Genomic DNA, 13,953 nt, shown 5'->3' on the forward strand with positions numbered 1-13,953 from the left:
GCAGAGGGAGAAGCAATGTGGGACTTGATCCCAGGACTCCAGGATCCCAATGTGGGACTCGATCCCAGGATCCCAATGTGGGACTCGATCCCAGGATCCCAGGATCATGACCTGAGCCAAAGGCAGACGCTCAACCAACGGAGCCACCCAGGTGTCCCCAGGTTGTAAAATATTAATTCAAGATGATTAGTAAAGTATATAAGCCGTAATCCCTACAGAAACCACTTAAAAAATACAACACAAAAGCACTAATCATAAAAAGGCAGGTATGGCTGTATTTCTATAACCACAGAAGGGCATTCCAAAATGACAGAAGGGTAAAACCACCAGGAAGAGAGAGCAATTATAAATGCACACACACTCAATAACACAGCTTCAAATTACATGAAGCAACACCAGAGAGAACTAAAGCAACAAATGGACAAATACACATTCATTCTATCTTATCAAGCAAGTATCACAACAGAAGGAAGACATTTTCACAAATGCAAAGTCTACAAAACATATCTCTCACATACCCTTTCTTAAGAAGATACTGGAGAATGAATGTATTCCAGTAAAACAACAGTAACCCAAATAAGATAAAAGACATGGGAAGGGGCAAAAAAACGATCAATATCAGAGCCAAAGGAAATCCCTAGGCAAAGTTTCAAGGAGACTGCAGGATGGCATTGATTCTCTACTGATACCAAACTGCTTGTCATAGAGAATGTAATTGTTTGATTCGAAAGCAAGCATTTTGAGGGTTATCATAAACAAGATGCTGACCGCACTGTACCACCTTTTCAACCTGAGGGCAGAATGCCTGGGTGAGCCTGGCCCAGATTCTTAGCCATATGGGATCTGACTTGGTTTGAACATGTAGTGATGGCATCTATGTTTCCCCTCCACACCAAGCTGCCCTAGATCAGATGAAGACACTCACTTCTTGTGTTCTGCTATAATCTACTCCTGAGAGGTGGCTGTTGCCCAGTGAGCTAAGAAATAAAGAATATAGAGCAACCCACCTGCTCTAATTATATTTCTACCAGACATTCTATACCTGATCCACACTTTGACCCTGCCAGATGGCCCAACTATGTGAGCCTATGTTTTCCTATCTTTCTCATGACCTTGCCAATGACATTTCCAAATGGGATTTTTGGAAACTCTCTGAAAAGCTGAAGCCAGACTATGACCCAGAGACTCTATTCAGCTCATTTTCTCCTAGAAATCTTTACCCAATACAGCAAAATTTCTAGATACAATTAGACTTATGCTTACTTGATCATTTGTGCCATATTACTCCCCAGTAAGGTTGTATCATTTTAGACTACCACTAATAACACATGATTGGTTACATCTCTTTAGTGAACACTGGCTAATGTAACTTGAAAAAACAATGATTACCAAAAAACACATTTACCCAAAAGAGACAAAGGTAGTGATCTGAAGGGGCACCTGCACTCCAATGTTTACAGGAGCAAAGTCCACAATAGTCAAACTATGGAAAGAGCCTAGATGTCCATCAACAGATGAAGATGTGGTATATGTATACAACGGAATATTACTCAGCCATAAAAAAAAAACCACCATTAAATCTTAACATTTGTATGTGGATGGAAGTAGAGGATATTATGCTAAGCAAAATAAGTCAATCAGAGAAAGACAGGTATCATATGATTTCACTCATATGCAGAATTTAAGAAACAAAGCAGAATCATAGGAGAAGGGGAAGAGAGGGGAAAATTATATAAGATGAAATCAGAGAGACAGACAACCATAAGAGACTCTTAACTATGGGAAACAACCTGAGGGTTGCTAAAGGGGAGGTGGGTTGGGGGATGGGGTAACTGCATGATGGGCATTAAGGAGGGCACATGATGTCATAAGAACTGGGTGTTATTCACAACTCATGAATTACTGAACTCTACCTCTGAAACTAATAATATACTATATAATAATTAATTGAATTTAAATAAATTTTTCTTAAACCGCTCCCAAAAAAACAAAAAACACCCAAGTCTTGACAAAGGGAACATGGGTGCATATAAGGACATTTTTAGATCTTATTGTCTGGAAGGAAAAGAAAAAACCCACCAACCAGAAAGAAAATTATGCAAAACAAAGTAATATAAATTCCAGTTATAGTTTCTCAAAACTGAATTTTATATTCATTAGGAATATATATAGATAAGCTACAAAATCTTTAAAGAAAGGAGGGGAATAATTCACAGAAATATCAAGATACTGGCTACCTACTAGGAGGACTGAATCAGAAAATGTATCATAAGGAACACAGAATGTTTTGCTTTTTTTAAAATTTTATTTGAGAGAGTGCCTATACGTGCACCAGGGCGGAGGGGCAGAAAGAGAGAGAAAAGCAGGCTTCCTGCTGAGGAGGGAGCCCGATGTAGAGCTCGATTCCAGGACCTGGGATCAAGACCTGAGCAGAAGGGAGATGCTTAACTGAGTAAGTCAGTCGGGCACCCCAGAGAATGTTCTGTTTCTTAACTTGGGTATGGTACATGGATGCCCATTTTATTATTAAGGCATACATATTTATTTTATTTTCTTAAAGTCATTTATTTGACAGAGAGAGTGAGAGAACAAAAGCACGGAGAGCAGAAGAGGGAGAGGGAGAAGCAGGCTCCTCACTGATCAAGGAGCCAGATGAGGGACACGATCCCAGGACCCTGACACCATGACCTGAGCGGAAGGCAGACGCTTAGCCAACTAAGCCACCCAGGCACCCAAGGCATACATATTTATTATACACATTGTTGTAATGTATATAAAGAGTATCACAAAGCTTTAAACACTCCTCTGTATATATGTTACATTATACAATTAAAAAAAATGAGGAAACTTCTGATATGGAGACTTCAGACAATGAGTGAAAAAAATACAAAATTGAGAGAATGAAAAGACAAGCCACAGATAGGGAGAAAATCTTTGCAAACACATACCTGAAAAAGGACTGGTATCCAAATTCTATAAAAGAACTCTTAAAAATCAACAATATGAAAGCAAACAGCCTGATTTAAAAATGGGCCAAAGACCTTCACAGACAATTCATCAAAGAAAATATAGAGATGGCAAATAAACCTAGGAAAACATGCTCAACATCATGTCATACAGGAATTTCAAATTACAATGAAATATTGCTACAAACCTATCAGAATGGCCAAAATCCACAACACTGACAGCAACAAATGCTGGCAAGGTCTATGGAGCAACGGGAATTCTCATTCACTGCTCATAGGGATGCTAAATGGCACAGCCACTTTGAAAGACACTCTGGCAGTTTATTACAACACTAAACACACCCTTACCATATGGTCTAGCAATTACACTCCTCTGTAGTTACTCAAGTTATTTTATCTCCTGCAAATGAATGTTTGTAGCGCCTGTCATAACTATCAAAACTTGGAAGCAATCATTCAATAGGTGAATGGATAAATACATGTTGGTACAACCATATAACAGAATATTATTCAGTGGTAAAATGAAATGATCAAGCTATGAAAAAACATACAGGAAACTCAAATGCATATTTCTAAGTGAAAGAAACTGTATGATTCCAACTATATGACATTCTGGGAAAGGCAAAACTATGCACACAGTAAAAAGATCAGTTGTTTCCAGGGGCTCAGGGAGAGGGAGATAAGCATGAACAGATAGGCCAGGAAACTATTCTAGGAAACTACAGTGGGGAATACTTGTCATATGTCAAAATCTATAGAGCGTACAACACCAAGAATGAGCTCTAATGTAAACTACAGATTTTGAAGTGTCCATATTGACTCGTGAATTATAACAGGTATACCACATTAATGCAAGATGTTAATAAGGGTAAACTGTGTGGAAGGAGTGAAGGAGTATATGGGAACTCTACTTTTTGCTCACATCTTCTGTAAATTCAAACTGCTCTGAAAAAATGAAGTCTAGAAGGGCCTCAGTCATTAAGCATTTGCCTTTGGCTCGGGTCATGATCCCAGGATCCTGGGATCAAGCCCTGCATTGGGCTCCCTGCTCAGTGGGAAGCCTGCTTCTTCCTCCCCACTCTCCCTACTTGTGTCATCCCCCTCTCTCTGTCAAATGAATAAATAAAATCTTTAAAAAAAAAAAAAAAAACCTTGAAGTGTATTAAATAAAAACAAAATAAAACTCATATAGGGCACCTGGGTGGCTCAGATAGTTAAGCATCTGCCTTCAGCTTGGATCATGATCCTGGGGTCCTGGGATTGAGCCCCACATTGGGCTCCCTGTGCAGTGTGGACCCTGCTTCTCCCTCTGCCACTCCCTCTCATTGTGTTCCCTCTCTCACTTACCCTCTCAAAAAAAAAAAAAAAACAAACTTTAAAAAAAACCACATATAAACAAACCAGCATGATTAATATGCTATCTTAAAATAACCTATACTTGTAGGGGCGCCTGGGTGGCTCAGTAGGTTAAGCCACTGCCTTCGGCTCAGGTCATGATCTCAGGGTCCTGGGATCGAGTTCCACATGGGGCTCTCTGCTCAGCAGGGGCCTGCTTCCCTTCCTCTCTCTCTGCCTGCTTCTCTGCCTACTTGTGATCTCTCTCTGTCAAATAAATAAATAAAATTCTTTTTTTTTTTTAATATTTATTTATTTATCAGAGAGAGAGAGGGGAGAGAGCGAGCACAGGCAGACGGAGAGTCAGGCAGAGGCAGAGGGAGAAGCAGGCTCCCCGCCGAGCAAGGAGCCCAATGTGGGACTCGATCCCAGGACGCTGGGATCATGACCTGAGCCGAAGGCAGCTGCTTAACCAACTGAGCCACCCAGGCGTCCCAGAAATAAATAAAATTCTTAAAAAAAAAAATAACCTATACTTGTACTTGTATAAATATGTACATATAAACTCTGGAAAGCTAGTCAAGAAAGTAATGACAGTGGCACTCATGGAGGCTGTTGAATTTAAATACACACCCAGAGATTTACTGAATTCTTTGGCATCATACTAATTTGATTGAAAGAATAAAATACACACAAAACCCTGCATTTGCAGTGAAGAATGCGATATAAAACAACCAGAGACAAACTGATAAACCCACAGTATCTGGGGATGTTGTCCAAAACACCATTTATGTGAAGGTCCATAAAATTTGTTCAGAACTAATACCAGAGAACCAAGGACATAACACTCACATAATCAATTCAAGACAACTCGTTTGCTTTTTGGCTGCTAGTATTGATCAACCATTCTTACTGTTTTCCTTTCTATTCTATTTCACCTTTCTCTGGGTCCTTCCTTATAAACTTCCTCAGATGCACTGAAAAATAAAGTTGGGAAAAACAATCAACTCACCTGGGATTTGTTCATTTTTTGCAGTATTTGGGTGAAGCCCAGGAACTATGAAGGTAGAACTGGAAGAGAGAAAAAGGAAGATATTGTTATTAGTGATGTGATCTGCCTTGGAACCCCTACAAACCCCTACAATCCCTACAAACAGTAACTTGTTTATAGAGCTTTACATATCACTGGGGGAAACACCACCTACTGGGATAGTCCCTTGCCTCTTCAGAATGGACAGAAAGGGGATACTTGGGTGGCTCAATCAGTTGAGCAGCTGACTCCTGATTATTGATAAAGCAGGGAGTCTGCTTTAGGATTCTCTCTCTCTCTCCCCCCCTCTGCCCTCCCCCTATTCACAGTCTCTCTCTCTCAAATAAATAAATCCTTTTTAAAAATAAATTACCCAAATGAAACACAAAGACAAAGCAGAATGAAAAATTAGAGAATCCAAAGGCTGTGGTACAGTATCAATCAGCCTAACAAACAGGTCACTGGAATCCCAAAAGGAAAAGAGAGATTGGGACAGAAGTTTTGAAGACATAATGACTGAGAATTCTCCAAAAAAAAAGGAATGATACCAACGATAGATCCAAGAAGCTCAAATAATTTATCCAAATAGGATAAATAGCAAGCCAAACCATATGCAACACAACATATTCAAACCACTGACAACTGAGGTTAAAGAGAAAGTCTTGAAAGTAGCCAGAGGGAAAGCTGACACATTATATAGAGGACCAAGATAAAGAGTCACAGCCAATTTTTCCTTAGAAACTATACAAGCCAGAAGATAATGCAGTGACATCTGTAAAGTACTTTAAAAGGGGGGAGGAGGGCATCTATCAACCCAGTATTCTATACCCAGCAAATATATTCTTCAAAAAATGAAACTGATGGGACACCTGGGTGGCTCAGTTGGTTAAGCAGCTGCCTTCAGCTCAGATCATGATCCCAGTGTCCTGGGATCGAGTCCCACATCGGGCTCCTTGCTCAGCAGGGAGCCTGCTTCTCCCTCTGCCTCTGCCTGCCATTCTGTCTGCCTGTGCTCGCTCCCCCCCCCCACCTCTGATAAATAAAATCTTAAAAAAAAAAAAAAAAAACTGAAATCCAAACCTTTTTGAACAAACAAAAACATAGAGAACTCATTACCAGTAGACTTGTACTACACAAAATATTTAAAGCAGTTCTTTAGGTAGAAGGAATATGATAAAACCAGACAAAAACCTAGATCTACACAAAGAAATAAAGATCTCTGGGAGTAGTTAAAATAAAGATGACTCTAAAGGAAACTTTTTCTTACTTTTAATCACTCTAAAGGATAATCGATTTGTCAAAAAGTAGTTTCGAGGGCTTATGGCATATGCAAAATACATGACAATAGCACAAAAGATGGGATGATGAATTGGGAGTATATATATACACATATACATATATGATCTTATACATAAAGCAGTACAATATTACTTAAAGGTCCACTGTGAATTAACTCCAGATTTACATTATAAACTCTAGAGCAACCACAAAAAAATTTTTTTAAGACATATAAATTATAAGCCAATAGTGGAGGGAAAAAATGAAATCATAAAAGTACCCATTAATCCAGAAGTAGAAAAGGAAGAAAATAGGAACAAAGACCAAATAGGACAAGTAGAAAAAACTAGCAAGACAGTAGGTTTTAATCAAACCACACTGATAATTGGTATAAATACACCAATGAAATGACAGAGGCTGTCTACTGGAAAAAAAAAATCAAGGCCAAACTATGTGCTGTTGATACACAGTTTGAAACATAAAAACATAGCTAGATCAAAAGTAAAAGGATGGGGGCGCTTGACTGACACACTTTGTCTGACTCTTAGTTCAGACTCAGGTCACAATCTCGGGGACCCAAGATGAAGCCCCACATGGGGCTCCATGCTGAGCAGAGTCTGCTTGTCCTTCTCCCTATGCTTCCCCTCCCCCCCCCACGATTCTTCTCTGTCCCTCTCTAGAATGAATAAAAATCTTTAAAAAAAAGTAAAAGTATGAAAAAGATATGCTTTGTAAACACTAATCAAAAGAAAGCTAGAGTGATTATATTAATATCAAATGGAGTAGGCTTCAAAATAATATTACCAGAGAGTGGTATTATAGATATCACCTGATTAATAGATGTGATAGATAACACCTGATCATTGTGTCAAATGACCAGAAGACCTAACAATCCTAAATATATTGTACCTACCAACTTCAAAATACATGAAGCAAAAACTGACAGAACTGAAAGAAAAAACAGATGAATCCATAACTATAGTTGGAGACATCAATACTCTTTTCTCAGTGACTGAATTGGTTGACAGAAAACCAGTAGGATACAGAAGAACTAAACCATATTATAAACCACCCTGACCCATTTCATATTTATAGAAGACTCTACCACCAACAGCACAATAGTCATTAAAATACATATTAAAAATTCCTAAGATAGGTCACATACTTGGTCAGAAAACAAACCTCAAGTTTTGGGTTGTTTTTTTTTTTTTTTAAGATTTTATTTATTTATTTGGGAGAGAGACAGTGAGAGAGCACATGAGAGGGGAGAAGGTCAGAGAGAGAAGCAGACTCCCCATGGAGCTGGGAGCCCTATGTGGGACTCGATCCCAGGACTCTGGGATCACGACCCGAGCTGAAGGCAGTTGCCCAACCAACTGAGCCACCCAGAAACCCAATAAACCTCAAATTTTAAAGAACTGAAATTTGTAACAAAGTATATTCCTTGACAGAATTAAACTAAAAATCAATTAATGGAAAGAGATCTGGAAATTCCTTCCTTCCAAATATTTGGAAGTTAAAAAGAATTCTAAATAACCAAGGGGTGAAAAGTCACAAGGAAAAGTTTAAAAAATCAAAGAACTAAATGGAAATGAAAGCACAACATAACAAAATTTGAGGGACATAGCTGAAGTAGTAATACAGCATTAAACTATTTACAATATTAACTGTTAACTATAAACACTGCATTAGGGACACCTGTGTGGCTCAGTCAAGCCTCTGCCCTCGCCTCCAGTCATAATCCTGGGGTCCTAGAATAGAGTCCTGCATTGGGCTCCTTGCTCAGCAAAGAGACTGCCTCCCTCTGCCTGCCGTTCTCCCTACTTATGCTCTCTCTCTGACAAATATAATCCTAAAAAATTTAAAAAATTAAAAAAAAACACTGCATTACACTATTTGTATCAGAAAAGAAGAAAGTTTTTATCAATGATCGCAGCTTCCACCTTCAGAAATCAGAAAAGGAAATTAAACCCAAAGCAAACATAAGAAAGGAAATAATAAAGGTAAGTATAGAAATTAAAAAAAAAAAAAAAAAAAAAAAACAGAAAAATTCAATAAAACCCCAAAGCTGGTTATTTGAAAACATCAATAATATTGAAAAACCTCTAGGTAAACTGGCCAAAAGTAAAAAAAAAAAAAAAAAAAAAAAAAAAAGGACACCAATTTCCAAGACAAAAATGACGGAGTAGACACTACTACAGATGCTACAGATATTAAAGCTATTATTAATAATAAAAATAACCGTTAGCTACCACAATAAAGGAGGCAAAAACAAAAAGGGGTGAAGTCCCAAGATACAAAATAAGAACAGTGGAAAATATGAACAAAAGCAAGAGAAAACATATGAAATAATGGAAAAATGATTACATCTTCAATAAAATACTACATAAGAATAAAGCTGAAAAAACGACAAACTGTAATTATCAAGCGCCCTGAAGGGGACAAAACAAAACAGGACTTGAACACTGGGAAGGCCTACAGTAAGACCCAGTATCATAAAGGAGTCCATTCCTCCTCATTAAATGCAGCCATTAATTGGATAATAAAATACGGGCAGATTTAAAAAAAAAATACAACTGATTCTAAAGTACAGTGGGAAGCATAAGTCAACCTGCATAATCTCAAAGTGGTCAAGGTTTCTGGACGTCATACAAGGGAACAGTAAATTCTACAACAGAGAAATTCAAAACGCCGGCATGGCACAACTATCAGTGAGAGAAATCAAAAGGCAAATGGAAAAAGCACGTGCCATTTACACAAGGTGCTGGCTCGCTGTATGATCTCGGGTCTTCCGCCCATCTGAGCCTCCCTTTTCCCTCCGGTTGCAACTGAGACACTAGCGGCGTCGCAGACCAGGTGTAAGGATCAGAGGAAGATTTGGCTGAAAAGGTTTTTCCTGAGAGGTCAGAGCTCTTATTAGGAACCCCGTGTGCCTCAGGTAACTTGCCGGGGCTTTCATTCCTCCCTGCACCTGGCGAGGCTCCTGGACGCCGCACGTGCCTTCCCGGCGCCGCCAGGTGTGTCCGGCCCCGCCCCCAGCCTCGCCCCGCGCCCCCGGGGCCTGGTCACGCGCGCACCCGCGCGAGCTTCCGGACTCGCTCCCGCGCGGTAAGAGACACTTGCGGCCAGTCGGCGGCGCTTCTTTTGACAAAGGGAGGAAGGCGAGCCCTCGTCGCCGCACCCCCAGCCTCCGTCTCCGCCCCCGCACGTCCGGCCAGGCGAGTCCCGCCAGCCCCGCGCCGAGAACAACGCCAGGCGGCCCCCGACGCCGCCCCGAGGGTCGTCGCCGCCTTCGAGTCGCGGAAGTTTGGGCTCCCACCCCGCGCGGACAGGAGCCCATCCCTCAACTCCTTCCCCTCAGCCCCCAGGCCTTGCAGAGCTGCGTGGGAACCACCTTCATACCTGGAGGGGCACAGCCTCCACTTGTGGCTCAGTGCCTAGCCGGGTCAGGGAGCGAGTCAGCGAAGACGCGCGGAGACCGGGGCCCTGTCACCCACTCGCGGCAGGAGGTGGGGGAAGGGCAGCCACCGGCGCGCTCGCAGCATTGCACATGCGCAGATGCAAGGGCTGCTGGCCGTCCCAGGGTCCTTTGAGGGGTGGTTCATCAAATTCCGGGACTACATTTCCCATAAGTCTTTGGGCGTGCCGCTGTAGGGACTCCTAAGGAAGGTTTCTAGTTTGGCGGGTGGTTTGAGCCTGACGGAGATAATCCCTGGCGGAGGCGATAATCCCCCGTCTGAACTGTTCATTTCCCGCAGAAAGGGTTATGAATTACAACCACCACCTCCCCAAAAATATAAAAACCTTTCAAAGATTACATAGGTAATATATGGTAACTAATTAGAAAATATGTATAAAATAAATATCTATAATTTTTCAAAGATAGCCGTGTGTAACATTAAATTCATACCTTCGTGATTTTTTAAAAATAAAATTGGCCAGGGGTGCTTAGCTGGCTCAGTCCATGAAGCATGCAACTTTTTTTTTTTAATATTTTACTTATTTATTTGACAGAGATCACAAGTAGGCAGAGAGGCAGGCAGAGACAGAGGGGGAAGCAGGCTCCCTGCTGAGCAGAGAGCCCGATGGGGGGCTCAATCCCAGGACCCTGAGATCATGACCTGAGCTGGAAGCAGAGGCTTAACCCACTGAGCCACCCAGGCGCCCCGAGCATGCAACTCTTGATCTCGGGGTTATGGGTTCAAGACCCACGTTGGGTGCAGAGGTTACTTAAAAATGAAATCTTTTTTTTTTTAAGCAAAAAAATAAAAAAGAAAAAAAATTTGCCATAAAGATATCACAGGCTGCAACTAGCTTCTTCGGTCTTTATTCTTTAGGGCAGATTTATGTGCACAGCAAAATTTGAGGAGAATGTACAAAGAATTTCTGCACACCACTTGCCCCTGAACCTGCATAGTCTCCTCCACTATCAACATCCCCTAACCACAGTGGTAAATTTGTTATAATGAAATGTCCATTGACACAGTTTCACTCTTCATGTTGTTTACTTTAGGATACACTCTTCATGTACATTCTATAGATTTTGATATGTATATATAAAGTATTATACATAATGACATCTATCCCCCATTATAATATCATATGGAATAGTTTTTCATCCACTGTGTTCCTTCTAATCATTCCTTCCTCCTTCTCCCCGAACCCCTGGAAAACACTGATATTTACATGTGCATAGTTTAGTATAGTTGGAATCATATAGAATGTAGCCTTTTCAGATTAGCTTCTTGCACTTAGAAATATGCATTAGAAGTTCCTGTATATCTTTTCATGGCTTGGTAGTTCATTTTTTTAAAGTTTTGTTTTGCCTTGTTTTGTTTTAAGCCACCCAGGTGTCCCAAGTTGCTTCCAAGTTTTGAAAATTACGAATAAAGCTGCTATAAACATTCATGTGCAGAGGGTTGTGTGGAAATAAAATAACTTATTTGGGCAAGCACTAAGGAGTATAATTGCTAGCTCATATGGGAGGAGTTTGTTTCATTTTTTAAGAAACTGTCAAAGTGTCTTTCAAAGTGGCTGTGCCATTTTGCATGCCCACCAGCAGTGAATGAGAATTCACTTTGCTCCACATCCTTGTCAGCATTTGGCATTGTCACTGTTGTGGATTTTGGCCATTCTAATAGGTGTGTAGTGGTAACAACTAGCTTTTAATTAAAACAATATATGATTTCAAAAAGGTACTTGTACATCAATATTCATAGTGGCAGTATTCATAATAGGCAAACAGTAGGAAGAACCCAAGTGCCCACCAACAAAAGAATGGATAAATCAACATGGTATATATGTATGATGCAATATCATTCAGCCAAAAAAAGAATGAAGTTCTGACCCATGGTGCAACATGGCTGAACACTGAAGATATGCTAAGTGACTTAAGCCAATATTGTGTAATTCCACTTACAGGAAGTATCTAGACTAAGTAAATTCATAGAGAAAGTAGAATAGAGATTACCAAGGCCTAGAGGAAGGGAGGCATGGGGACAATGTGTGGGATGATGAAAAAAAAAAAAGTTCTTAAAAGAGATAGTGATGGGGTGCTTGGGTGGCTGCCAGTTGAGTGCCAGACTCAGGATTTCCACTCAGGTTATGATCTCCAGGTTGTGCTTGGTGGCACAGAGCCTGCTTGAACTTCTCTCTCTCTCCCTCTGCCCCGCCAGCCCTGTTCCCACTCTCTCTCTCAAAAAATAAATAATCTTTAAAAAAAAGAGATAATGCTGGTGGCTATACAACATTGTGAGTATGTTTAATGCCACTGAATTGTATGCTTAGAATGTTTAAAATGGTAAATTTTATGTTATGTATATTTTATTTTTTAAAGATTTTATTTATTTATTTGACAGAGATCACAAGTAGGCAGAGAGACAGCCAGAGAGAGAAAGAGAGGGAGGAGGAAGCAGGCTCCCCGCTGAGCAGAGAGCCTGAGGCAGGGCTCACCCAGGTGCCCCATGTTATGTACATTTTATCAGAATTTTAAAAAATAAACTGGATGGGGAGCCTGGGTGGCTCAGTGTGTTAAAGCCTCTGCCTTTGGCTCAGGTCATGATCCCAGGGACCTGAAATCGAGCCCCACATTGGGCTCTCTGCTCAGCGGGGAGCCTGCTTCCTCCTCTCTCTCTGCCTGCTTCTCTGCCTATTTGTGATCTCTGTCAAATAAATAAATAAAATCTTTAAAATAAAATAAAAACACAGACTAATAGCTAATAGATATAAACACGTATTACACAAAATAATAAAAAATCTTTTGGGTGTATTTTGAAAAGACTACAGGAATATACAAAAAGGGAAGAACCCATCCCCCATATGCACACACAAAATAATTTCTCCTATGCCTTATGCTTAACAACACAGAATACTGTGTAGTGTGGACTGTTTCTGAAGAACTTGAAAAATTCAAAACCACATTATTTTCTGTTAATTTCCTCTTAGGAATAAAGGACAAGTGTAGAGAATGTTTTTTGGAAAACACATTGCATTTTTATTTGTGCCTTTTTTTTAAAAAAGATTTTATTTATTTGTCAGAGAGAGAGAGAGAGAGAGAGAGAGAGAGCATGCACAAGCAGGCTTCCTGCTGAGCAAGGAGCCGGTTGCGGGCTCCATCCCAGGACCCCTGGAGTTATGACCTCAGCTGGAAGCAACTATTCAACCAACTGCTCAGCCAAGGAAGGCTGAGGTGTTGCCACATTGCATATCAATGAATTTTGTACTGTTATATTAAAATCCACTGGGGGCCCCTGGGTGGCTCAGTTGGTTAAACGTCTGCCTTCAGTTCAGGTAGTGATCCTGGGGTCCTGGGACCAAGCCCTGCGTTGGGCTTCCTGCTCAGCGGGGAGTCTGCTCCTCCCCTTCTCTCTGATCCTCCCCCCCACCACATGTGCTTTCTCTCTCTCAAATAAATAAATAAGTTATTTATTTTTGAAAGATTTTATTGTTTTATTTGAGAGAGAGAGAGAAAACGAGCATTTGAAAAATAACTGGCTCACTGAGTCATGAAGATCTTTCAAGTGTTAATAGATTTCATTACATAGTGCCAAAGGACAGCAATAATATCACCACTGGTCTCATCAGAAAAGCTTTAAGTATTTGGAAGCAGATACAAGTCTTTGCCAAAACTCTGATCTTCACTTGAAAGCTCATTTTATCATTGGGCAACAAATATAGCCAGTTGTTTTCCTTGAAGTGACAGCTCACTTCATTCATTTCTGAGAAAATATCTGCCAAACACTCAGGCTTGGTTTGACTGTCAGCCAATGCAGTAAAAAAAGGTGTTCCATGAGAAACGCAGCCCGTTCAGCTCAGCACTCAAAGGACTGCAGGAGTGATTTTCCT

At 40.5% G+C, this 13,953-nt stretch overlaps 1 protein-coding gene across 6 annotated transcripts in view; it reads right to left on the reverse strand.

Moving 5' to 3' along the window:
- The window catches only part of ZFP1 (ZFP1 zinc finger protein), a 42,343-nt gene that overhangs the window by 15,258 nt on the left and 13,132 nt on the right, over nucleotides 1-13,953 (reverse strand). For 3 of the 6 annotated variants that reach the window (XM_059153342.1, XM_059153340.1, XM_059153338.1), the window contains one exon: nucleotides 5,314-5,372. In XM_059153342.1, coding sequence (XP_059009325.1) covers nucleotides 5,314-5,328 — 15 coding nt within the window. In that variant the 5' untranslated portion in view covers nucleotides 5,329-5,372. Of the gene's footprint in view, nucleotides 1-5,313; nucleotides 5,373-10,011; nucleotides 10,193-13,953 lie in introns of those variants that run through there. The other 3 variants (XM_059153341.1, XM_059153337.1, XM_059153339.1) reach the window with 2 other exon arrangements.

The sequence above is a fragment of the Mustela lutreola genome, chromosome 16, assembly GCF_030435805.1.
Source record: "Mustela lutreola isolate mMusLut2 chromosome 16, mMusLut2.pri, whole genome shotgun sequence".
Taxonomy (NCBI): Eukaryota; Metazoa; Chordata; class Mammalia; order Carnivora; family Mustelidae; genus Mustela; species Mustela lutreola.